This window comes from Dendrobates tinctorius, unplaced genomic scaffold (genome assembly GCF_039654945.1).
Source record: "Dendrobates tinctorius isolate UK_male_01 unplaced genomic scaffold, ASM3965494v1 ptg000341l, whole genome shotgun sequence".
NCBI lineage: Eukaryota > Metazoa > Chordata > Amphibia > Anura > Dendrobatidae > Dendrobates > Dendrobates tinctorius.
In genome coordinates this window covers 2,577,788-2,604,346 of record NW_027362007.1, presented here as the reverse complement: position 1 = coordinate 2,604,346, position 26,559 = coordinate 2,577,788, and the positions used below count along the sequence as shown (strand labels likewise).

The window sequence follows — 26,559 nt, the reverse complement described above, 5'->3', positions numbered from 1 at the left end:
TTCTCTTAGTACTTTTGCTTCCCCCTGACCCCGCACCTTTCATGCATAAATACCTTGTTTATATCGGTTCAGATGTATGTAAACTGCCGCAGTCCGCTGGGCGGGGCTTATTCACCTGCTCCCCCCCCCCTCCCTGTCTTGCTCTACACATTTCTTCTTGCGTGGAGCAAGACAGAGGGGGGGAGCAGGTGAATAAGCCCCGCCCAGCGGACTGCGGCAGTTTACATACATCTGAACCGATATAAACAAGGTATTTATGCATGAAAGGTGCGGGGTCAGGGGGAAGCAAAAGTACTAAGAGAATCCTGATGTGACACACAATTGAATGTTATCATTATATGATATCTCAAAAAAGGGGGGACAGATTCCCTTTAACGTAAAAGAGGGGGCGGGGGACCTTTGGGGGGGGCATTGGGTCGAGAAATCGACCTCCCAGAGTCATGTCTATTGTCTGTCGAAGTCTCCTCTATAATGTATAGTGCTGCGGAATATGTTGGTGCTATAGAAATAAAATTATTATTATTAGATGCCATATGGAGCAAAACTGGACCCCGAACACTGGAGAAAAGCTGTGAACTCTGCCTGACTGATCACGTGCCCCCATAATGACGACCCCCATAGTGACAGGACACGATGTACAGGGGTGCAGAGGACATATAGCTGCCCCGGGAGCGGATTCACTCCTGTACAGCTTTCATCCCTCTTCAGTTATCATTCCGGAGCTTTGTGCGGGGACACTTGTGGGCGGAACCAGTCACCACGGGGCCGGAGCTGCCGGGTCTCTGTTCCGGGCGGGGCAGTATTCGAGGAGACACAACCCGGAAGTGTGTTTCTTACTGATACGGAGGGCAGAGGAGCGGGGAGGAGGATGGGAGTAGTCATCATCTGCGCGGTGGCATGAGGTACAGTGAGGGTTATACGTCTTCTCCGTGCAGGGGGCTGTGTTAATCGCGTCACAATGACCTCCCTGCTCAGCCCGTGTCACAGTCAGTTCTTGCTGCAAAGTTCCCAGTCAGTTTAACTGCTTGTTTTATCCTGGGATTATTGGAGGTCACCCAGCTTTCCTGCAGTCCTGAGCAGCAGCTGCCCCCTGTACTACATGATGGTGGGGTTACTCATATCTGGGCTGGTTTCACTGTGGTGACCCCTGCAAGAGACTGTGATAGGCGCAGTGCATAGACTAGGGAAATGTCGCAATAACACTAAAGATTTGGCGGCGCAGTGTCTCCCGCCTCCGTCCTCCCCGGCGGCGCTGGGTCTCCCCCCTCCGTCCTCCCCGGCGGCGCTGGGTCTCCCCCCTCCGTCCTCCCCGGCGGCGCCGTGTCTCCCCCCTCCGTCCTCCCCGGCGGCGCCGGATCTCCCCCCTCCGTCCTCCCCGGCGGCGCCGGGTCTCCCCCCCCCCCCATATCCTCTCCAGTGGCACCATGTTTCCCCCCTCCATCCTCCCTGACAGCGCTGGGTCTCCCCCCTCCGTCCTCCCCGGCGGCGCCGGGTCTCCCCCCACCCCCCCCCCCCGTCCTCCCCGGCGGCGCCGGGTCTCTCCCCCCATATCCTCTCCAGCGGCACCATGTTTCCCCCCTCCATCCTCCCTGACAGCGCTGGGTCTCCCCCCTCCGCCCTCCCCGGCGGCACTGTGTCTACCCCCCTCCGTTCTCCCCGGCGGTGCTGGGTCTCCCACCCCCAGTCTTTCCCGTCTAGCGTCTCCGCGGCAGAAATTGACATGCTGCGGCTCATAAACACACACCACAGGGGAGTTTAAGCAGCATCAAATAGGAACACAGTGGGCATTCTATAAATCCCATGCACTGTGTACGCAGTGTAGCACATCTGCATCCAAAACGCTGCTATTCCGGCTCGAACCCTATAAGGCCGATTTCGCACATCTCAGATATCCTTCTGTAAGGTCAGTTGCATTGCAACACAAGTAAAAAGAAAAAAAAAATGCAAGGAAATTTAAAGCATGGCGGAGATTTCAAGCCTGCAGCATGCTCATTCTTGTGCCGATGTTCATTGTGGATTTCACCTTCTTCAATGCTTTGTAATGGAGAGGGGTAATATCCGCAGATAACTCCCCTGAGGTCTGTCAAGATTTGTTGCCGATTTGTGACCAAATTTACGGTGGAAATTTTTTACGCTGCATATGAACATGACCTTCAAGGGTTTCAGATGTTTTACCGACAATACTCTGGATACATTGTGTGATTGTGGTGTGATGGTTTCCGGTAGGGGCAAATTGCATATAATTTTGAGCTGTGGTAAGTTATGTGGATGATAATTGATTTTTGTTTCTCCTTTTCTCTTCCTGCGATGCCCTGGTTCCTTTGATCTGATAATCTGGAGTTGGGGTGTGATTACTTTTGCTTGGGTTTGTTCCTTGTTGGCCGCGCCCCTGCTTCTGTATAATTACTGTTTACTGTAAGTACAGATCATTCTTGGGTTGTTTTACTGCACTGAAACTGGAGTGATGACATTCAATGCCCTGTGTAAGGAAATGCTGCAAAAAAAGAAGTTTTGTGATATAAATCACTTTTGGTTCCACTTTCCCTCATTCAGACTCAAACTTTTTGATCAATGATGAAACTGTCATTTTTCATTGTTGCTTTTCGTCTTGTCATCTTGGCCATTAATCGTTAGTCGCTTGCCTTAAAGGGGAATTTCTGCATCAGAAAATAGTTATTCTATATGACTGAACGTAATACCTATGTCCAAAACCATCATGCAATTGATAATGAAACCCTAATTTAAAGAAGTTATTTTATAAAGACTGTCCCTTTCTTTATGCACTATTGGGGTAACAGGACATGATTTAGAGGGGTCCTTGACTCCAATCCTCCCTCTAGGCCGTGCATTGAGTAAAAGCTCCAAAGTTATTTAATTGGTTGATAAGTAAAACTAAAGCAAATATAATTCTACGTAGATATTGCTGAAATTAACTTTGCACTGATAAAGCCGGCCCCTCTGTGTTGGATAGTGAAGTGTGGCTGTATAACGAATATGCCTTTCAGAAGTTCCAGAAAGCTGAGTGACCTCTATCGTGGACATCATTACAGTACTGATCCAGATTAGATAAGCAAAATGTTATATGACTGCAGGAAGGAATCTGTTTAGTTTTGCTTAGAAGAAAATCCTCTGAATCTGCAGAAGATACAGAGCAGATTATTCACGCTGCACCAATTATCTGGTGACTGCACCAATGTGTATGCAGCACAAGATTATCTTACTGTGACTACAGGATTGACCCTATATTTAGCTAATGAGGAGAGTCCACTGTCAGCTGATTCATAGGTACTGTGGTTTGGAGATGTATTCCATTATCTGTTTCTATTACACACCTCTCAGTCAGTGAGAGCAGGAAGAAGTCTTGTTACATCCTGTATTATGCTCCAGATCTTCCCTCACTATTCTGCTGGTGCAGTCACTGTGTACATACATTACATTACTGATCCTGAGTTACATGCAGTATTATACTCCAGAGCTGCACTCGCTATTCTGCTGGTGCAGTCACTGTGTACATACATTATATTACTGATCCTGAGTTACCTCCTGTATTATACTCCAGAGCTGCACTCGCTATTCTGCTGGTGCAGTCACTGTGTACATACATTATATTACTGATCCTGAGTTACATGCAGTATTATACTCCAGAGCTGCACTCACTATTCTGCTGGTGCAGTCACTGTGTACATACATTACATTACTGATCCTGAGTTACATCCTGTATTATACTCCAGAGCTGCACTCACTATTCTGCTGGTGCAGTCACTGTGTACATGCATTACATCACTGATCCTGAGTTACATCCTGTATCTCTTTTATTATAAAAATATCAAAAACACAATACATAATACATAAGACAGACAAAAACAACATTCCAGAACTAAAAAATAAGACAAAACCATACAGAAACATACAACGCCTGTGCAAAACTTGCAATGTCCTTTGTGGTCCTCAAGCTTTCCAGCTTGGAAGGCCCCCAGCAGGAACTCTCTAACAACACTATACAATTTAAAAAATAAAAATAAAAAACCCCAGATATAATCCATTCATCCTCATGCATACCCGTTCACACCCCATTCACGTTTCCCACCCATACCTATATACAAATAACTAAAGAAATACTTCCGGCCCATAATGCCTCAAAACTAGCTTTAGCCATTAACTTGGCAAAAAGAACTGCCACCGAGCTTACCACCCCTATCCTTTTTTTTTTTTTTTTTTTTTTTTTTAAATTTTTTTCCCCCCACCTTTTTTCCTCACCACAGGTCCATATACGTCCATGGCCTATCACTCCACAAGGTCCATAACAGTTCGTGGCCTATCACATCTACTTGAGGAACACGAAAGTTTTATGCCCCTCAAGAAAAAAAAACCCTCCACCATTTGCCTCCGATGTGCTCCAGCATGCCTTTTTCCTCCATGGTCCATCTCCACTTGCCACTTCCCTTGACTTGGGGTCCTTTGATTTTTCCATTCTCGCCTCCCCCATTCACCCCCCTCCCAACCTCACTATACCCTCCCATGCCCTCTAACTAAAAGAAAATAATAACACATACACAACACATAACATACAATACAATACATAATACAATATAACACCAATTAAATATAATTAATTACTAAATACACCATACCCTTCAAAACGTTTCTTACAGGCCCAAGTTCAGTGCCTGCAAGCCCAATATCCATTAATGCTCTATGTTTCCAAAACAAAAGACTAGAGTGGCATGCTTTTAGCCCACCACCAGGAAAAGGAGTTCTCGAGGCCCCGTCCCTCACTAACTCATTCACTCTGTCCCTCAACAACTAAGACTGTCCCTGCTTCTGTCCCTAAAGAAACTGTCCCTATCTGTCCCTTCCTGTCCCTACTCCACCTAACTTATCATAGCTAACTCTCTATCTGTCCCTCAGTGCCTGTCCCTCCCTGTCCCTATCTGCCCCTACTTCTGTCCCTAACACACCCAGTGAAACTTATGCTATCCCTACCCTCATTCACACGGAGCTAGCTCTCCCTTGAGTGCATTTTTAAAAAGAGAGGCCTCTCCAAAGCCAAGAGGCCTTCCTCACACCCAACCTTTCGAACTCCAAAGAACGGACCTTCACCAGGTCACCCAAGATGTTTCCTACCACCTCATCCCTTGGGAGGGTTTTTTTTCGAAACTAGGCACCGTGCATTCCAAGTGTAGAACCTAACCACTACACTGACTAGGAATAAAGTGCACGGGTCCCGGCCACCCAGGGATCTGAACGCTCCATAGGCCCACTCAGCGTAGGAGAGGGACGCCAGCCGCGGCCAACGTATGGAAGCACCCACCCTGTTGTAAACCTCTGCATTAAAGGGACATTGAAGCAGGAAGTGCTCCATGCTTTCCAGCACGTCGCCACACTCCTCACGGGGACAACCCCGATCGGATTTCCTGCACTTCAAGTTATCCTTTACATACAGCCTCCCGTGGAAGCAACGCCAGGTCAAGTCCCAAAACTTCATGGGGATCCGCTTAGAATTTAAAAGCCCCAGCCCGACCTCCAGATCCCGGCCTGGGCAATCCTTAAGGGCCAGGGGCTTCTGGAAATGGGTCAACAGGACCCTCTTGTCAAGGCATTGCCTCGACATGGTCCTGATTTCCCACATTCCCTGACCCCACCGGCAGATCACCTTCAGAACCGGGGTAGCGTAAGTCGGGAGATGCCCATGAGGTGTGCGTAGGTCCTTCACCCGCCCTCCTGTCTCCAATTCCTGGAAGAAAGGCCAAAGCCAACCCTTGCAGGAGACTACCCACAGAGGAGCCCTCTCTAGCCAGAGGTTGGAGATGTTGGTCTTAAGAAAGGTGTTTACTAGAAACACCACCGGGTTGACCATACCCAACCCGCCTAATCTCCTCGTACGGTATGTAACCTCCCTCTTGATTAGGTTAAGCCTATTCCCCCATAACAATTGGAAGAACAGGCTATAGACCCGTGTCCAGAGAGGTTCCGGCAAGATGCACACACTGCCCAGGTATATTAATAAAGGTAGCAGAAAGCCTTTAGCCAGGGCAACCCTTTCCCTCAGGGTTAAAGACCAACCCTTCCATTGGTCCACCTTTTGGGCGGCGATCTTAAGTCTGCCCTCCCAATTTTGCTGGGGGTAATCCCAGGGGCCAAATTCGATGCCTAGAATTTTGGCGGTGGCCTGGGGCCCTGGAAGGGTGTCCGGGAGATCAAAACTGGGATCTCCCCCTCCCAGCCAGAGATTTTCACACTTATCCCGGTTGATCATGGACCCGGATGCCTCCAAGTAGCGCACTATCTCCGACATGACCCAATCCGCCTCCCCTCTCGAGGACACGAAAAGGGAAACATCATCGTCGTACGCCACCACCCTCAGAGAGGACCCAGAGCCCGCCTGGTCCATCCCGACTCCCGCCAACGGTCCACGATCTACCCTCCTTAGGAAGGGATCGATCGCAAATACGTATAAAAGCGGGCTCAGTGGACAGCCCTGACGGACCCCAGAACCCACCTCAAAAGGGCGACCTGACCAACTGTTCACCAGCGGAAAAGTCTAAGCCCCTTGCTCCAAGATCTCTAACCATTTTACAAACCTCCCAGGCAGACCATACCTCAAAAGGACGGACCAGAGGTACTCGTGGTTGACCCGGTCAAAGGCTTTCGCTTGATCTAATGACAGCAAGTACCCCTTCCAGTGACCTGCCCTACCCTGCTCCACTGCCTCTCGGACACCGAGCACAGCACTAAAAGTACTGCGGCCTGGAACAGAGCAATGCTGGGCCCCTGAAAGGAGCCGGGGTGAAAACTTCACCAGCCAATTAAACAGCACCTTGGCCAGAACCTTCCGGTCCGTATCGAGAAGCGCTATGGGACGCCAATTCTCGATGCGGGACGGATCCTTACCCTTTGACAGAATAATGAGGGCTGACTTCCTCATTGCGTCTGGAAGAGTGCCCGAGGAGAGACACTCATTAAATACCCCTGTTTTAGGAGTCCCTAAAAGTCTTATAGAACTCGGATGTTAAGTCATCCGGACCTGGCGATTTCTTGGGCCGAAGCCCATCAATGGCCAGTCTCACTTCCTCTTCCCTGATTTCTTCTGCCAAAACACCAAGAGAGGGGTCACCCCCTGGCTCAGGGACGGCTTCAGCCAGGAAAGCCGACATCCTTCTTTTCCAAGAGGTGTGAGTAGAAGGATCTGACCACCTCCAGGATCCCTGATTTGGATCTGTTCAGGGACCCCGTACTGTCGATCAGTCCTGTTACCATCTTACAATTCACTGACATCTTACAGTTTCTGTAAGGGTCGAGCGAGCGGTACTTCCCGAAGTCCCTCTCTAAACTAAAGATGTGTGTCTATCATACTGACACCTCTTGAGCAAAGATTTCACTCTGGAGATTTCCTCAAGGTCACCTCCAGTCGAGACAAGCTGCTCGAGTTTCCTCCCCAGGGCCTGGTACAAGCGGTGCCTGTTCAGACTCCTGAGGCTCGAGAGCTGACGGAAGAACCCCGCCACCCGCTTTTTAAAGATCTCCCACCACTCTGACTTACTACTACAGAGATCCAACAGCGGTACCTGGCTCTGAAGAAAATCCTCGAAGGATTGCCTCACCTCACCTTCTTCCAGCAGGGACGAATTGAGCTTCCACAGCCCTCTTCCCATCCGAGGAGTCTCTGCAACATTCAGAGAAAAGAAAATTAAACAGTGGTCGGAGAACTCCACCTCAACGGCGGACACAGCAGAAAAGATGGCGTCCTCCTTTAAAAAAAACCTGTCTATTCTAGACCTACTGCTACCCCTATGATAGGTGAAACCCCCGTGACCTGGGGTGTGCCGGATGTGGACATCCACCAGGCGAGCTTCACTAGCTATGCTATTCAACGCGACGTTATCATAAGCAGGGCTGTGGAGTCGGTAAGCCAAACCTGTGACTCCGACTCCGACTCCTCAATTTCCCTGACTCCACGACTCCGACTCCGACTCCCACACATATTGCTTATATTTAAGTGAAAAATTTATTGTAGTACAATGTGAACCTCAGACATTTAATCATTTTTATGATCCAATAATCAAGATATTTAGATAGAACAGAATATATATTGGTGTACTACCCGGTTTTCATTCTTTTTGGTACAGATACGATATGGATAGACAGATATGGATAAATGGATAGATAGAGCAGATTTCTAATCTGCTTTTGATATTGAAAACATTATCTATGAGCTCAAAAACCTTTCAGGTGATGCGGTTTTTTAAAAAGATGATCAGCTTTTGCAGCTGAAAAACGTATCCTCAAAAAACACAGGAAAAACGCTGTGTGTGAATGTAGCCTTAGATCAGGAATATAACAGCCATTTATAGGACATTTCATAACTTTCCCAAACTCCTATGAAAAAATATTCAGCACATCCTGCATTAAATTACTGTACCCAATTTATTATATATTTTAGGAGTCGGAGTCGGTCCATTTTATACCGACTCCAACTCCGACTCCGACTCCACCAAAATGAGCACCGACTCCACGACTCCGACTCCACAGCCCTGGTCATAAGCCAGGCGATCTCCGGGACCCCCCCCGGTCACGGGACCTCGTAATGGTGTTGAAGTCCCCACCGAAGACCACCTGCCGGCTCGTAAAAAGAAAGGGCTTGATCCTCAGGAAGAGACATTTGCGGTCCCACTTGGACTGCGGGCCGTAGATGTTGATGAGCCGGAGCTCTTGTCCCCTCATGAAGACATCTAGGAACAGGCACCTCCCCATTTCCAACTCAGTAACCCGTCGGCATTCAACATCTGCAGTCTTAAAAAGGACTGCCACCCCGCTATACGGCTCAGCCGCAAGAGACCAGTATGAGGGCCAGCACCTCCACTCCCTCCGTGCTTTATAGATGGCCCCCATGTCCGTTAGTCAGGTCTCTTGCAAGAATAAAATTTCTGCCTCAATCCTGGAGAAAAAAATCAAAGGCCGTGAAGCGAGCCGCATCTGACTTAATGCTGGCGACAATATTGGACGCCGGCGACAATATTGGACGCCAGCGTCAACGGGGCGAGTTCAGCCATCATGGGTGATCGAGTTGGATGGCTAATTTCTTCCCTACCCCGCTATCACCTCCACCTGGGGAGGGGTCAGACACCTTCCTTTTCAGGGAAGCTCCAGACGTGTCCATCCCACCCCCCCCTCAGGAGGAACAGTGCCCCCTGAGGGACGGACTCCGCCATCCCCTGAAGGACCCTCCGGTGTTGCCCCCGGCCCAGCACCCTCGTCTTGCGGCTCATCTGAACCTCCGAGGGCGCTGAACCGGTTGGAGAGCCTGATCAGAGGGGGGTCAGCGGGCCCTTCCGTGTGCACCCTGGTGGTCGGGGGCGGGGGAGACTTTGAAGGCTTATTAGCCTTCTCTCCCCCCCCCCCCCCGTTTTGCGCTTGGCACGCCTGGTTTTGCCACCTGATGCTGTAGGCTGCCGCTGTACATCCTCATCAACACTTTCATACCGAGAGGAATCGTCCGAGTCAGCCGCTTTCTCCTCTCTCTCCATCCTCCTGATCTCCTCACTCACCGCACTCTCAGGGCCTCAGAGGCTTTGGCCACGGCCCTGGAGGGAGGAGCAGGCGTGACCCCGGTTGCCCGAGACTCCACCTGTCCCTTACCTCCCTGGCACTTTTCCTGCCTCCGCTGGTACGCGGGGCCCCTTGCAGCATTGCCCTTCCTCACTGGCCCCTCAGCCCTTCCTCCTCTGCCACCACCTGCCACAGCAGAAGAAGCGCCACCAGGGGTTGCCCCCCCACGGTCTCACCCTACCGGGCCTGCGGCGGCATTAGAGAAAGAGCAAGGGCAGCGGCTGAGAGGGTGACCTAGGTCACCACACAGGTGGCACCAATTATCCTTACACAAGGCGGCCAGGTGACCTACCCCACCACACAACGCGCACTTCTGCACCTTGCAGTTGGCGCTGAAGTGGGTGGGGTCGCTGCACTTGTGGCAGACCTTCGAATGCCCCTGGTAGAAGACCAGGATCCTGTCCCTTCCCAGGAACGCCAAGGAAAGGATGTGGGTGACCGTGCCGCTGGAAACCTTCAATTTGACCATGAAGGTCCAGCCCCCCGACCAGATGCCGAACTCGTCCCTGTTCTTTTTTGGGACCTCGGTGACTTCCCCGTAATGGGAAAGCCACATCATGAAGTCCACGCATGCGAGTGACTCGTTACATGTAACCACGGTCACTCGCTTGACGGACTTTTGGCGAGACACCGCTTGAGCCACGAAGTCTCGCCATCCGGGCTCTTCTCGCACCAGCTCGTAATTCGACCAGAAGAGCTCAAGCCCCTCTGGCCGCACGAAGCTGACGTCGAAGAAGCGGGACGCCGAAGGATGTATCAGGGCAAAGATGTCATTCACCCCGAAGCCCATCTTAAGGAGGAGCTCCACCACCTTGCTCCTAGGTGGACAAGCTTCACTGCCCCCCCACCTAAGACGGACCACATTCCTTCTTGGCGGCCCCTGCCCGGCTGTGGGGAGAGACCAAACAGTCCTTCCCTCCCTTTGATTTTGGAAGGCAGCAAGGCCCTGTCTCTCTATCCAGAAAGACAAGTCTGCTGTCCTCCCCTCTACCACTATTGATCTATCTCCCCTTTTGAGAGCCTCCAGGAAACGGCGGTGCGAAACGCCGTCCCTGGAGCCCGGAGGCGAGGAGACCCCCCCCCCCAGGACCAACCCGACCCCCAGCCACGGCCCCCGCATAATTGCGTTGGGGTCTCGCGGCCGGAGGGGCAGACGGGCCAGCCCTCCCACCACTACCACCACTTGTGCCAGCACCCTCATTCGTCCTCCCAGTCACTCTCCCATTCACTCTTATTATTCCCACTCACCCCAGCATTCACTCCAGCACTTTCACCCACATTCACACTAGCACTCACTCCCTCATCCATGTCACTCATATCACCATTCACTTCAGCAAACATCTCCTCAAATATGTCCACTCCGCTTTCGTACTCACTCGCACAATTGGTGTTCATAGCAACATTATTTACATTTACTGATCCAGTGCAGTTCCTCTCTTTGCCTGCTGGGGGCCCTGAGCTCTCTTGCTGGGAGCTACTCCAGTTCCTGTCCAGGAGCGCCGCTGCCCCTTTAAATGCCTCAGTGCAGATGACATCATGCACACTGCCCTGGCTGAGCCTAGGAGCAGCTGCAGCTCCTGGTTTCTGCTCCATTTTTTTTTTTCTTTTCCTGAGTTTTCCTTGCTCTGGGCAGGGACGGCCACTGGCACCGCTCCCTGCCCTGCACTTTTCTTCACCCCCGCCGCCGGCTTGCCAGGGAGCGCCAGAGTCCCCGCACCCTCAGATGAAGGTAGGTGGGCCGGGGACCCCGACAACTCCCCGCCAGCTTTTGGGGGCAGCACAGCATTACTGGGAAGGGTGGGTGGGACAGAGGGCAGCGGGCCCGCTGTGACCACGCCCCCCCGCCGGTCGCAGTCACCCCAGACAGAGCCGCGGCCCCTTGCGAGGCCACGCCCCGGGTGACGCGAACACAGCGGGCAGAACCGTGACCGCCGAGGCCACGCCCCCCCCACCAGCCACAGCCACCACGGGCAGAGCAGCGACCCCTTGTGAGGCCACGCCCTCCCCGGTGACGCGGACGCAGCGGGCGGGACGACGGCCGAGGAGGACACGCCCCCCCCGCATGCTGCAGCCTTTGCAGGCCGGGCAACACTCGGGGAGGCCACGCCCCCTCACGGACCACCGCCGCCACCCTATGCCCACCACTTGAGACAGGCAAGGCCGGCCACTTCCTCTCGTCGCCCAGCGGCGGCGGAGCCCCCTGCACGGACCCCTTTTTGGGTCGACGTGCTGGAGACCCCGCTCTCACCACGGGCGCCGACATGGGAGCGACCAGCACTTTGCACCGCCTCAGCTGCTGCTTGATGTTCTGTTCGCCCTTCCTAGGCTTCTGGACCCCCACTAGCGATCCAGACTTAGTGGATCCGTACGTGGGGGGCCCAGAAGCCCCAGCACTCGCTGCCGGAGGTGCGGCCCTGGCTGTACCAACTTTACCTGGTGCCAGGCCAGCCCCCCCTGCCACCGAGGGCTGAGCCCGGACACCACCACCACAACCAGCACCGACCTCCATGTCACTGCCCTGGTCTGAACTGTCACCAGATGCGACAGTCAGGTCACAACAGTCATCTCTCTCCCCGCTCCCTCGCTGCGGACCCACCACAGGGCCCGAGCCGGGGTGGGTAGCGGGTTCCACACAGCGGGACAGAGGGGCCCCGGGAAGAAGAGCAAAAACCAGTTGTTCCTCCACGCCTTCAGAGGCCTTACGCCTGCGCCTCCTGTTTCTCCTCTTCCTGGTTGCCTCATCCTCCGGGCAGACTTCATCCCCAAACAACAGCGTGCCAAACCGTGCTGGGGATTCCGTCTGCCGCACTTGTTTATGGATGAGGCAGCCCCCCTCATAACTACTCCCGCTCCTTCCATCCTCCCCCTCGCTCCCGCTTTCCTCCGCGTTACTGGAGTCCAGCAGGAGGGCCACCTGCTCGTGGGCTATCCCACTGTATGTTACCTGGCTCACGCTGGTATCCGCCAGGTCTTCAGGTGGAGGTGGCCCGGGTGTGGTGTGGACGCCATCTTGCTCTTCCTCCTCCTCCTCGCTTTCCTCCACCTGGATGGGGCCTCCTGACCCCCCAGGAGACCCACCGGCCATGGCCCTGAACCGGTCCTCGTTTTGTAGCTTTTCAGCAAAGGGGCCGCTGCCGGCCATGATGGAACTACTCCGGCCCTCCAGGGCCCGAATCTCCCCTTTCAGCTGCTTGACCGTGGTGGCGACCTCCGCTCTCTTTGAGGCAGGGAGCCTGTTTTTACTGATGACCCGGGCTCCCATACATACATACATACATACATACATACATACATACATACATTACTGATCCTGGGTTACATCCTGTATTATACTCCAGAGCTGCACTCACTATTCTGCTGGTGCAGTCACTGTGTACACACATTACATTACTGATCCTGAGTTACATCCTGTATTATACCCCAGAGCTGCACTCACTATTCTGCTGGTGGAGTCACTGTGTACACACATTACATTACTGATCCTGACTTGCATCCTGTATTATACCCCAGAGCTGCACTCACTATTCTGCTGGTGCAGTCACTGTGTACATACATTACATTACTGATCCTCAGTTACATCCTGTATTATACTCCAGAGCTGCACTCACTATTCTGCTGGTGCAGTCACTGTGTACATATATTACATTACTGATCCTGAGTTACATGCTGTATTATACCCCAGAGCTGCACTCACTATTCTGCTGGTGCAGTCACTGTGTACATACATTACATTACTGATCCTGAGTTACATCCTGTATTATACTCCAGAGCTGCACTCACTATTCTGCTGGTGCAGTCACTGTGCACATACATTACATTACTGATCCTGTGTTACATCCTGTATTATACCAGTAGCATAGTGAGCGCAGCTCTGAAGTATAATACAATGCTGTAATTCAGAATGGGTACAGCTCAGTAATGTGATGACTGTACAGCAGTGATCGGAGATGATCACCTTTTTGTAGGGTTTGTGCTCCTCCTCCCTCTCCTCCGCGGTGGGCAGGGTGGATGAGGTCCTGGGTGGATGAGGTCCTGTGTATAATCGGCAGGTTTCTGTAGATGCGACCTCATCGTTGCTGATGTGAAGTGCTCGGCCTCGGACATGCCCTGTGTGTTTCTTTACGATGGTCTTATCTAATGCTCCTCTTGTTCTTCTCCGGCAGGTGGACGCTCGCTCCTGTAGTGATGGCAGCGCAGTCTGATGATCTGAGGACGGCAGGACGCGGGCTACGTTTCTCGGAGTAGAAGTCTGCACCTCAGGAATTATGGCGAAGCTGGACTGGTTCATCAGTTTTGAGAACCTGAGGGAGCTGCGGAGACTGTGTCACTGGGGGCCACTCATCGCTTTAGGGGTCATTATCATCTGCTCCATCGTAGCCGTCCTGGACTCCATCTTGTGGTATTGGCCACTTGATTTGCCGGGGTCCAGTCTCAATTTCCTCACACTTATAAACTGGACTGTTATGATTCTTTACAATTACTTCAATGCCATGTTCATCGGCCCCGGCTTTGTTCCTCTGGGATGGAAACCGGTAAGCAAGCTTCATGTGTGACCATTCCTCAGAATGACTGAGCTCTTCACGCAGTGCTTTGTATCGACTGCTCAGAACTCCCTCGCTCTCTGATGAAGCCTGTGTATGGCCATTTCTTCGTGTCATTTCCAGTTTTTGGTGCAGTTCGCACCGGTGTTTCCCTGTTTGTGCTACGTGTTTTTCAGCTGCAGAGCGAAGCCCCAGACTTTTCTCTACAGATCTCTTCCATATATGATCCATATCTTTGTATCAGATTATTCTCTAATGGAAACGTTCCTTTACTTTGGAGATCAGAGGAGCTGATCATGTAAAGGGTTATTCCCATCTTAAGATGTTATCCGTCCACAGGACAGGCGATAACTTGCTGGATCCCATCGTTCCCGATGTTTCATTATTTAAGTCCTCCCGGAGTACAGCTCTTACAATAGATGCAACTTTCCTAGTCTGAACTCTTTATCGGATCCCAGCGGATGGGAATAACCACTTAACCATTTCCACAGTAGAATTTATTGGTACGTTGTATGTCGCATCCTCAGCGCGGGAGCTGTCATACAGCCGGCACCTGCCTGTAACAGCACCGACCGGAGCCATCTCTGATCACTGCTGATCAACCATCTAAAGGCCACTGTCAATCATATTGAGGGGACTGGTTGCCCGTGTATGTGGGCATTTTCTCACCCCCAAAAGGCAATCTCTGAGGCGTGGCCACGGCTGCCAGTGGTCTCCTATGAGGCCCAGTTTGATGTCTTCATAATCGTACTGACTTGGAGAATCCTGTTTCCAAGCTGTTCTTAGGGTGGTTTCACATTAGCGTTTCAGGGCGCAGTGACGGCCTGCGCACGGCTGCTGCTAAGACCCGCCCCAGCCACGCCTCCTCCGGTAGCTCCGCCTACCGGCACATGACGCTGCATGCGTCCTGCGTCCCCTATCTTTATCACTGGGGACGCAGGCCGTGCGCAGTATGCGTTTGGCGGTGCATGCGTCCTTTTGACGTTGCGCCGAGCGCAACCAAATTGCAACAGGTTGCGTTTGGCGCTGATCGGCGCACCGTCAAAAGGACGCATGCGCCGCCAAACGCATACTGCGCACGGCCTGCGTCCCCAGTGATAGATAGGGGACGCATGGAGAGTCATGCGCCGGTAGGCAGAGCTACCGGAGGAGGCGGGGCTTAGCGGCCGTGCGCAGGCCGTCGCTGCCCCCTGAAACGCTAATGTGAAACCACCCTTACCACACAATGAACGCTGTAAAAAGGAAAAACACAAACAATGGCTGAATACATGGAATGTTTTTTTTTTTTTTCCTTTTTACCCATTTTTTAGTACATTCTAAAAAAAAAAGCGAATAGCGTCAGTCAGAACTACAACTAGTTTGACAAAGATCAATACGACCTATGATCATGTCGATGTTGGAAGCAAAATAAAAATTGACTATAGTGAGAAGGGGTTAAAGGGCGTTTTCACTGCTAGGACCCATCCTTGGGATAAGTCCAATAATATTAGGTTGGTGGCAACGTCCGGATGTAAAGAGTGCGTGTAGCTGATAATTGCAGCTCCATGTACTGCACAATCCCAATGGGCACAGAGCTGCAGTACCTGGGTCAGCCACTCCACAGGGTATGGCGCTGTGCTGTATGCTCACTGCATGTGTGGGGGGACATTCTATTCTATGCCCAGAAAATGTGCTGAAATTCTCCTTTTTCTCTGCTGGTTCCCTGGTGGTCCTTGAGGTCCTTCACTTGTCCTGCAGTGATGACGGTGCACATGTGACCGCTGCAGACAGTCGCTCTGCTCAGTGGTCTCGTGTCGTGCTGACCATGGTATTTCGCCTGTTGAGGACATCAATTCTTTCACGATTTCTCTTTTACTGTCGACAAGTTGTGTTCGGTTTGCTTTCGATTTCCGTTTAATGACTGTGATGTGTTTGCAGGAGAACGCTCAGGACTGCAATTTTCTTCAGTATTGCAAGGTGTGCGAGGGGTACAAAGTGCCGCGCTCCCACCACTGCCGCAAGTGCAACAGGTATGACCAGGAGGGAGTCGGCGGGACATAGGGGCACGTGACCTTCACGCAACATGTCAATGGTTTCTTGTGTGCAGATGTGTGATGAAGATGGATCACCACTGCCCCTGGATCAACAACTGCTGCGGCCATCGCAACCACTCGTCCTTCACGCTGTTCTTGCTGCTGGCTCCGCTCGGCTGCATCCATGCGTCTTACATTTTCATCATGACCATGTACACTCAGCTGTACAACAGGGTAAGGCCACAAGTCATACAGAGGTTTTTGGGCAGCAACCAAAGAGTTAACGGATCTTATGATTGGCAGCATTTTTAACCTTTTTGTTTCCTTTTCCTTTCAGGTCTCATTCGGGTGGAATTCCGTAAAGATCGACATGAGTGTGATGCGTCGGGAGCCGGCTCCCATCGTCCCTTTTGGTATTTCTGCCTTTGCTGTTACCCTGTTTGCCTTAGGATTGGCCCTCGGGACGACCATTGCGGTGGGGATGCTCTTCTGTATTCAGGTGTGTTGCAGGTTGTGGCCCATCTAAGTGTCATATTATTTAACGTTCCAGTAAACCCCTTTAAAATCATCGAGCCACCATCGACTGGTGATTCCCGTATTGTGCCGTAGGGGTAGGCAGGTGTTCCAAGGAGGACATTTGCAGTTAATTTGCTTCGTCTATTGGCTTCCATTCTCCTGTTATCTGCTATTCAGTGTTTCATTGTTTACTGCTCGTTGCCAAAGGGACCGACCACCACTGCAGCCTTGGGTGAAGGTCGAACATGCGCAGTGGTGACCTAACACTTGCACACAGAAGCCCGGCTTGGTAGTGGAGGAGACTACCTATTTTGCTCCTTCTGCATTGCCTGCCCCTCTGGTGATCATGGTCGGCATACTGTTGGTAATCCCCCACCCTCCACACACACACAACCCGGCAGCGCCTCACACAGCGGCATTGGGCGTGCACAAGTATATGCCGGCAGCACAACGACGTGCTCTCGTTCTTTTCCTCAACCTTCTTCCAATAGCTCTAACTGTTCCTATTTTTCCCGCCACATTGCCATATTAAAGCTTCTTTTTTGTGACACCAGTTGTAATTTTAAGCCACAGCCATTCATTTACCACATAATTTTCTGAAAAACAGGAAAAGAAAATACAAGTCCAGAACAGTAGTGGGGAAAACAAAATGCATTTCTGCCGTAGTTTTTTTCCGGTTTTATTAGTCAATGCTGCATAATAACAAACCCTTCAGCTCTGAGATGTGAAGCCTGACGATCACATTGACAGCAAGCGGAGATCTTGGGAAAAAAAGGCCCGATTCATCAGTTGTGTGTTTTTGTTTTTATATTGCGGTATTCATTAGAGGGAATCTGTCACCCCATTTTTGGCTTTCAGCTGCCGGCATTGACATCAGGGGCTTATCTACAGCATTCTGTAATACTGTAGATAAGCCCCCGATATAACCTGAAACATAAGAAAAACACGTTAGATTATACTCACCGGAGGGGGCGGTCCGGTCCGATGGGTGTCGCGGTCTAGTCCGGCGCCTCCCATCTTCATACGATGCCGTCCTCTTCTTCCCTTCCTGTAGTGGCTCCGGCCTGTTGAGGGCAGAGCAGAGTCCTTGGGAGAAGTCTGACGCCTGCCAAATGGTGCACACGGTTGATGAAATTTGTGCAAAATATACAATGTCACCTTTTCATGTGGCTTTTTAGTGCAAAAAGGCGGCATGCTTGCTAAAATGTCACACAATTTTCTCCAGCATTTCAGGCATACTTAAAACTACTTCAGAGAGGGGAATGGAGAGATTTTGAGTAAGAAATATTCTACTTTATAAAAAGTTGCAGTTGACAAATTGGCTTAACACATTTGGAAATCCCAAACCGCCTCCAATAAGGAACATAAACAGGCGGACACACAAAAAATAGAATGTAAAAAAGACGCAAATTAAAAACAGCGCAAATGCAATAATGACTGGGCCCCGGTGTGTATACTTAGCGTGTATCTCTCTCCGGTAGGTGGGGACATCCTGGTGGAGCAGCCCTTTACATCCCGGCTGTTGATGGTTGATTCTATGATCTGTCACCTCCCCGTACACCTGATTTCTGATACATGCGTTTTTCTTTTTTTCTTTCCTCTTCTCCTCGCCTGTTATGGGCCCCGGTGTGTATACTTAGCGTGCATCTGTCCGGCGGTGGGGACATCCTGGTGGAGCAGCCCTTTACATCTTGACTGTTTGTGGCTGATTCTACGATCTGTCACGTCCCCTTACACCTGATTCCTAATACATGCGCCTTTTCTTTCATCCTCTCCTCGCCTGTTATGGGCCCCGGTGTGTATACTAAGTGTGCATCTGTCCGGCGGCTGTCCTGGTGGAGCAGCCCTTTACATCCCGTCTGTTTATTGCTGATTCTACGATCTGTCACCTCCCCGTACACCTGATTCATGCGCTTTTCTTTCCTCTTCTCCTCGCCTGTTATGGGCCCCGGTGACTGGGCCCCGGTGACTGGGCCCCGGCGTGTATACTTAGCATGCATCTGTCCGGCGGCGGGGACAACCTGGTGGAGCAGCCCTTTACATCTTGACTGTTTGTGGCTGATTCTACGATCTGTCGCCTCCCCGTCTACCTGATTTCTGATACATGCGCCTTTTCTTTCCTCCGCTCCTTGCCTGTTGTTGAAGCAGTTTACACAATGGCAGCACAGAGCTGGTCCCATCAGATCTCATTACCGCGAGCCAGCAGGATCCCGCCGCCACCACGGCCCTTATTATATAATGATGCTGTTTTGTGGACGGCTATTGATGCTTTTATTACTGAGTAATTGATTTCAGCTAAATGATATACAAAGAAGCGGGGCGCACACTGAGAGGATCACGCACAAAGCCCCCCGCACTCACCGGAGGCAGCGCACTCGCCCATTGTGTAATGGCCGGTGATTGACGCCTGATCAAAACACTCATTGTACAGTCAAATAAAGAAGGGAAAAAATGAAATGCCGCTGCTCGCCGCGCCCGCCGTTCTGATGCATTATTTCTTGTGTGTTTTTAAGATGAAAGTGATCCTGCGGAATAAAACCTCCATTGAATCGTGGATCGAAGAGAAGGTACGTCCGTCATGAACACGCTGCCCACCCCTCCACCATGGCTCTCACACCGCGGCGGCCATTGTTGCAGCGTGTGGGGGTGGGTGGCTGTTTTGAAGAAGGTAAGAGATGACAATGACCAAAAGTGATTAATGCCGAGGTCTTTGTGGGGCTAGATAGTTCTCGGGTTTGCAAGTTTTTGCTGTTGCCTGGCAGGATAAAGGGGTTAATGTCGATCATAAAGGTTTAATTTGGCCAGGACAACCCAATATGTCCAGACTGGTGTCTTTAGTGTGAGGCAGTATGATATCCACCTATCAGAGCTGCAGTGTAAAGTATGGACAAGGGATGTTATAACAGCCAGAACCTCAAAGACACATGCTTCAGACATAGCAAATTTATGCTGTTAGGGGATTCTGATTATTGCTGCTAATGAAGCAGTGCTGCAGAGTAAAGTACAAGGGACAGATTGTGTAAGAGCCTCTAATGAGGAAAAAAAGCATCACAAAAATGCCAGGGACAGGACGCAGCGCTGCACAAGTGTCCTGTGTGATCCTGGAGGATTGCTGTAGGTGCTGTGTATTCAGGTCCATCTGTTGGTAGCATACAGTCCTGGGTAGTCCGGTAACATACTGGACCGCTGTGGTCAGAGGCCGCCAGGTGTCGCTTCTCGCCCAGTCTATGTTCTCTCTGTATCATAGATATGTTGGACATAGCACATTATCTGCAGGAATGAGCCGGAGCAAGGAGTGACCAGCAAAAAATCCTCATAATCCCCCCCCCCCCCACTTACATTGCCTCCCCTCTTCTTCCAGGCTAAGGACCGGATTCAGTATTACCAGACCGGCGAAACTTTCATTTTCCCCTACGACTTGGGCAGCAGGTGGCGAAACTTCCGGCAGGTGTTCACCGGATCCGGCTCACCGGAGGGGAATGGAATAGAGTGGCAATTGCGGGAAGGATGCCTTAGATACACGCTGACGGTAAGTGCCGGACACATATCGCAGCTTCAGACCTGGCTGCCGTCACCGTGATCTGACCACTGACGAGAGCCAAAATCAGCAGCAACATCAAGAGATCCAGCCCTAAAATAACCTCCAGTCTGTCCAGTTCTCATCGCTGGACTGTGGCAGGGTCGGCCTCATGCTACCTATCTTATTCATTTACCACCTATAATTTTAGCCTTGTCTGATGTTTGACCTTTTGGGTTATTTTATATATATTTTATGTTGTGTTATATCTGTTGTTCCTCTCACCCCTGGGTGCACAATTTCAGCAATGGTGGTTGAAGGGGTGGTGTCCTGTTTAACTCTCAAGATGGTCTCCTGTGTGACCACCGCTCTATTCAGGTCAGTGAGACTGATGATGGCTGCTCCATCCTGCTCCATTATTTTTGGATCCCTGTTCTCCTGATGCACTTGGTTTCGGCAGATGTAGCCACCCAGCAGTCATCATTTGTTGCCTATCTGTAGGATTTAGGGGGCCAACGCATCTTTTATGTCAATAAGACCCTACCATATATATCCTAAAAATGCTAGCGAATACGCCTATATATAGATATTTGCTATATTATCTGAACAGCTGGTGGGTGGTATTAAAAATCATCTGCAGTTTAAATCTTAAAAGCCAATCTCTGATATTATATACAGTGGGGAAAAAAAGTATTTAGTCAGTCAGCAATAGTGCAAGTTCCACCACTTAAAAAGATGAGAGGCGTCTGTAATTTACATCATAGGTAGACCTCAACTATGGGAGACAAACTGAGAAAAAAAAAAACAGAAAATCACATTGTCTGTTTTTTTTTCATTTTATTTGCATATTATGGTGGAAAATAAGTATTTGGTCAGAAACAAGCAATCAAGATTTCTGGCTCTCACAGACCTGTATCTTCTTTAAGAGTCTACTCTTTCCTCCACTCATTACCTGTAGTAATGGCACCTGTTTAAACTTGTTATCAGTATAAAAAGACACCTGTGCACACCCTCAAACAGTCTGACTCCAAACTCCACTATGGTGAAGACCAAAGAGCTGTCAAAGGACACCAGAAACAAAATTGTAGCCCTGCACCAGGCTGGGAAGACTGAATCTGCAATAGCCAACCAGCTTGGAGTGAAGAAATCAACTGTGGGAGCAATAATTAGAAAATGGAAGACATACAAGACCACTGATAATCTCCCTCGATCTGGTGCTCCACGCAAAATCCCACCCCGTGGGGTCAGAATGATCACAAGAACGGTGAGCAAAAATCCCAGAACCACGCGGGGGGACCTAGTGAATGAACTGCAGAGAGCTGGGACCAATGTAACAAGGCCTACCATAAGTAACACACTACACCACCATGGACTCAGATCCTGCAGTGCCAGACGTGTCCCACTGCTTAAGCCTGTACATGTCCGGGCCCGTCTGAAGTTTGCTAGAGAGCATTTGGATGATCCAGAGGAGTTTTGGGAGAATGTCCTATGGTCTGATGAAACCAAACTGGAACTGTTTGGTAGAAACACAACTTGTTGTGTTTGGAGGAAAAAGAATACTGAGTTGCATCCATCAAACACCATACCTACTGTAAAGCATGGTGGTGGAAACATCATGCTTTGGGGCTGTTTCTCTGCAAAGGGGCCAGGACGACTGATCCGGGTACATGAAAGAATGAATGGGGCCATGTATCGTGAGATTTTGAGTGCAAACCTCCTTCCATCAGCAAGGGCATTGAAGATGAAACGTGGCTGGGTCTTTCAACATGACAATGATCCAAAGCACACCGCCAGGGCAACGAAGGAGTGGCTTCGTAAGAAGCATTTCAAGGTCCTGGAGTGGCCTAGCCAGTCTCCAGATCTCAACCCTATAGAAAACCTTTGGAGGGAGTTGAAAGTCCGTGTTGCCAAGCGAAAAGCCAAAAACATCACTGCTCTAGAGGAGATCTGCATGGAGGAATGGGCCAACATACCAACAACAGTGTGTGGCAACCTTGTGAAGACTTACAGAAAACGTTTGACCTCTGTCATTGCCAACAAAGGATATATCACAAAGTATTGAGATGAAATTTTGTTTCTGACCAAATACTTATTTTCCACCATAATATGCAAATAAAATGAAAAAAAAACAGACTGTGATTTTCTGGATTTTTTTTTCTCAGTTTGTCTCCCATAGTTGAGGTCTACCTATGATGTAAATTACAGACGCCTCTCATCTTTTTAAGTGGTGGAACTTGCACTATTGCTGACTGACTAAATACTTTTTTTCCCCACTGTATATAATATTTTATACAGAGCTCTAAATCCAATGCCTTCCCTTGCAAATTTCTAAATGTCTGCAGCCACCACTAGGGGAGCTCCCTGTATACAGACATACATAAGATTCTGTCTTTAGTCACCACTAGGGGGAGCTCCCTATATACAGAGATACATGATGGTATTCTGTCTGCAGCCACCACTAGGGGGAGCACCCTGTATACAGAGATGCATAAGATCCTGTCTGCAGCCACCACTAGGGGGAGCTCCCTGTATACAGAGATACATAAGATTCTGTCTGCAGTCACCACTAGGGGGAGCTCCCTGTATACAGAGATACAGGATAAGATCCTGTCTGCAGCCACCACTAGGGGGAGCTCTCTGTATAGAGAGATACAGGATAAGATCCTGTCTGCAGCTACCACTAGGGGGAGCACCCATTGTTGGGATTAATTACCGCTCCCTTTGAATCTCTCGTCCTCAAGCTCTGGAGCGTCCTCTGTCAGTGGCTATGAACTGTCTGCAGTGAGCTCCCTCTAGTGGTTGTTGCAGAAGCCTGAAGCTGGGAGTTTTGTCAAAACTCCTATAAAGGTGCAGAGAATCTTATCAGGGACAGCAATGATAATGTATGTAAAACGCTGCAGAGTATGTTGGTGTTATATAAATGAAGATTATTATTAGAATTTGTTCCCATGGACAGTGCACGGTTATATTCGTCCGGCCTCTGATATATTGTTATTCCTCCTGCAGGTGGAGCAACTGAAGCAGAAAGCCGATAAGCGTGTGCGCAGTGTGAGTATTGGCCTCATGTGTCCAGGGGGCGATATGTGGGTCTGTGCAGAGTACGGTGGGTGCTGCACTGTATGGGGAGTGCGATGCACTGAATGTTGAGATCATAGAATCGTAGAGTTGGAAGGGACCTCCTGGGCCATCTGGTCCAACCCCCTGCTCAAAGCAGGATTCGCTAAATCATCCCAGTCAGATGTCTGTCCAGCCTCTGTTTGAAGACTTCCATTGAAGGAGAACTCACCACTTCTCGTGGCAGCCTGTTCCACTCATTGATCACTCCTTAAGTTTTTTCTAATACCTAATCTGTGTCTCCTCCCATTCAGTTTCATCCCATTGCTTCTAGTCTTTCCTTGTGCAAATGAGAATAAAGTTGATCCTTCTACAATGTGACAGCCCTTTAGATATTTGTAGACAGCTATTAAGTCTCCTCTCAGTCTTCTCTTTTGCAAACTAAACATTCCCAAATCCTGCAACCTTTCCTCATAAGACAGGGTTTGCAGACCGGTCACCATTCTGGTCACTCTTTTCTGAACTTGATCCAGTTTGTTGATGTCTTTTTTAAAATGTGGTGCCCAAAACTGGACACAATATTCCAGATGAGGTCTGACCAAAGAGGAGTAGAGGGAAATAATGACTTCACGTGATCTAGACTGTATGCTTCTGTTAATACATCCTAGAATTGCATTTGCCTTTTTTGCTGCTGCATCACACTGTTGACTCATATTCAGTCTGTGATCTATTAGTATACCCAAGTCTTTTTCATATGTGCTGTTGCTTAGCCCTATTCCTCCCATTCTATATATGCTTTTTTCATTTTTATTGCCCAGATGTAGTACTTTGCATTTCTCCCTGTTAAAAACCATTCTGTTAGTTGCTGCCCACTTCTCCAGTTTATTTATATCTTTTTGAATCCTCTCTCTCTCTTCTCTAGTATTAGCTATCCCTCCTAGCTTTGTGTCATCAGCAAATTTAATCAGTTTACCCTCAATTCCTTCATCTAAATCGTTGATAAAGATGTTGAACAATACAGGGACCAGGACAGAGCCCTGTGGTACCCCACTTGAGACATTTTTCCAACTGGATGTGCAGCCATTTACGACCACTCTTTGGGTCCGATCACTAAGCCAGTTATGAATCCACCTAACAGTTGCCTTGTCCATTCCATACTTAGTCATTTTTTCAATAAGGATTGTATGAGAGACTTTGTCAAATGCTTTGCTGAAGTCAAGATATACTATATCTACAGCATTTCCTTGATCCACCCAATCAGTGATTCTGTCATAGGATATTAAGTTAGTCTGACATGACTTATTAGTTACAAACCCATGCTGACTCTGTTTAATCACTTCATTTTTATCCAGGTACTGACATACATGTTGTTTAATAATTTGTTCAAAGATCTTTCCTGGTATAGAAGTCAGACTCACCGGCCTATAGTTGCCTGGGTCCACCTTCTTCCCCTTTTTGAAGATAGGAACAACATTTGCTCTTCTCCAGTCTTCTGGCACTTCTCCTGTTCTCCAAGAATTTTCAAAGATTATGGAGAGGGGTTAAAAAATTTCTTCTGCTATCTCCTTCAGTACTCTGGGGTGTAACTCATCTGGACCTGGAGACTTGAATTCATTTAGGTTAGCTAAGTGTTTCCTCACTATCTTTCTGTTTATAGATATCCTGGATTCTTCTATTCCCTTAATAGGACAGTGAAGAACAGTTGATGTTACATTTCCTTTCTGAGAGAAAACAGATGCAAAATAGGAATTTAAAAGTTCAGCCTTCTCAACATCCTGTCTTACCATTTCATCATTTTCATCCTGGAAAAATCCTATAGCATCTTTGACTTTTCTTTTACTTTTGACATATCCCCAAAATCCTTTATTATTGCTTTTGACATCTCTTGCAAGCCTCAATTCATTTTCAGCTTTAGATAATCTGATTTGTGCCCTGCAGGTTCTGCAGACAGCATTATATTCTTCTTTAGATATGCCTCCCTCTTTCCATTTTATAAACATTTTTTTTCTTCCTTTTTAGCATGTGCTTAAGTTCGGTGTTCATCCATCCTGGTTTCCTTAAATGCTTCCTATTCTTCCCTCTTTTCGGAATTGTTAACAACTGTGCTTTATGTAGTGACAGTGTGTGTAGTGACAGTTACTATCGTTGCATTGTTACTGTTTTTTGCATCGCTTGCATTGCTGAAGTCGCTTTGCTCAGCCGTGAGTCCGTCCAGAGATGGAAACCTAAGAGGATACGTAGACTGTGGCCGGTCCAGGCTGCTCCTCATAGCAATGCAGGTGATCTATGAAAGTGGTAGTGGTGCACACGCCCAAGGTGACTGTCTGTGCCGCCCCCCCCAGATGCGGCAGGAGGCGCTCACTATTGTTTCTCCCCGTAGGTGAGGTACAGGGCGGTGCAGGACTACAGCGGTGCCTGCTGTCCCCTCACCAAAGGTGTCCGAACCTTCTTTACAACGCCGTGCAGCGAGGAGCCGCGGATGATGCTGCAGAGAGGAGACCTGGTATTGGCGACACGAGGTCTGAAGTAAGTACCTCTGCTGCCCACCACAACCAGGGGCACAACTAGGGGCAATGTAGTAAACGTCTGCTCTGTCTCCTGCAGGCACTGGATGTATGGAGACAAGATTATTGTGGGAGATCTCCCTCCAGGTAAGTGACTGAATTGTGGTTTACACTTGTAATCCAGTTCCACATGCAGTGCGGTGGTTATATTTCCCGCCTATGCCTTGTACTATAGTCATATCTAGAGCTGCATGCTGAGGCTGCATAACCCTATCCTAATCTGCTGCCCGTAGCTGGTCCAGTTCACTTTGTGTGAGTCCTACTGTCATGAGCCAGGCTATGTATTGAGTCCTGTATCCTTCTTTTCCGGTCTGGTCATGTCAAGGGTTAACTTTTCTCTACCTTGTTCTGGTGTCAGCTCGGCTATTTCTCTCCACTGCTTCCTGCAGACGGTGTCAGTTATATTTTCTGCCTACGGCCTTAGTAGCTGACTCTGGTGATACCCTGATTTGTTCCACTTTGTTTAGCTGACTTGACCCGTGTCTGTTCATTCCTTTCCTCCCGCCCCGACTCTGTGTCTCCATTAGTGTTTGGATTTCACGGTATCTGACTCGACTTTGGCTCTGACCTGATTCTGTCTCTTGTTTCTGTTATCTCTGCTTCTGACCGGCATTGACCTTCTGGCGCGGTTCTGACTCTGAGATTGCTACTCACCTTGATACTCAGTTACTCTCTGGTATTGACCCGGCTTGTTTAACTAATCTACTGCCACCTGGTGGTATCCTCTCGGCAGTGCTGTATTGCAGTCC

At 49.6% G+C, this 26,559-nt stretch overlaps 1 protein-coding gene across 2 annotated transcripts in view; it reads left to right on the top strand.

Moving 5' to 3' along the window:
• Positions 1–727: 727 nt before the first annotated feature.
• Positions 728–26,559, top strand: part of ZDHHC6 (zDHHC palmitoyltransferase 6) — a 28,779-nt gene continuing 2,947 nt past the window's right edge. The window contains exons 1-11 of one of the 2 annotated variants that reach the window (XM_073562137.1): positions 728–902; positions 2,341–2,415; positions 13,770–14,138; positions 16,065–16,156; positions 16,234–16,393; positions 16,497–16,658; positions 19,189–19,242; positions 20,037–20,204; positions 23,199–23,240; positions 25,627–25,772; positions 25,851–25,897. In XM_073562137.1, coding sequence (XP_073418238.1) covers positions 13,872–14,138; positions 16,065–16,156; positions 16,234–16,393; positions 16,497–16,658; positions 19,189–19,242; positions 20,037–20,204; positions 23,199–23,240; positions 25,627–25,772; positions 25,851–25,897 — 1,138 coding nt within the window. In that variant the 5' untranslated portion in view covers positions 728–902; positions 2,341–2,415; positions 13,770–13,871. The remainder of the gene's footprint in view (positions 903–2,340; positions 2,416–13,769; positions 14,139–16,064; positions 16,157–16,233; positions 16,394–16,496; positions 16,659–19,188; positions 19,243–20,036; positions 20,205–23,198; positions 23,241–25,626; positions 25,773–25,850; positions 25,898–26,559) is intronic. The other variant, XM_073562136.1, reaches the window with a different exon arrangement.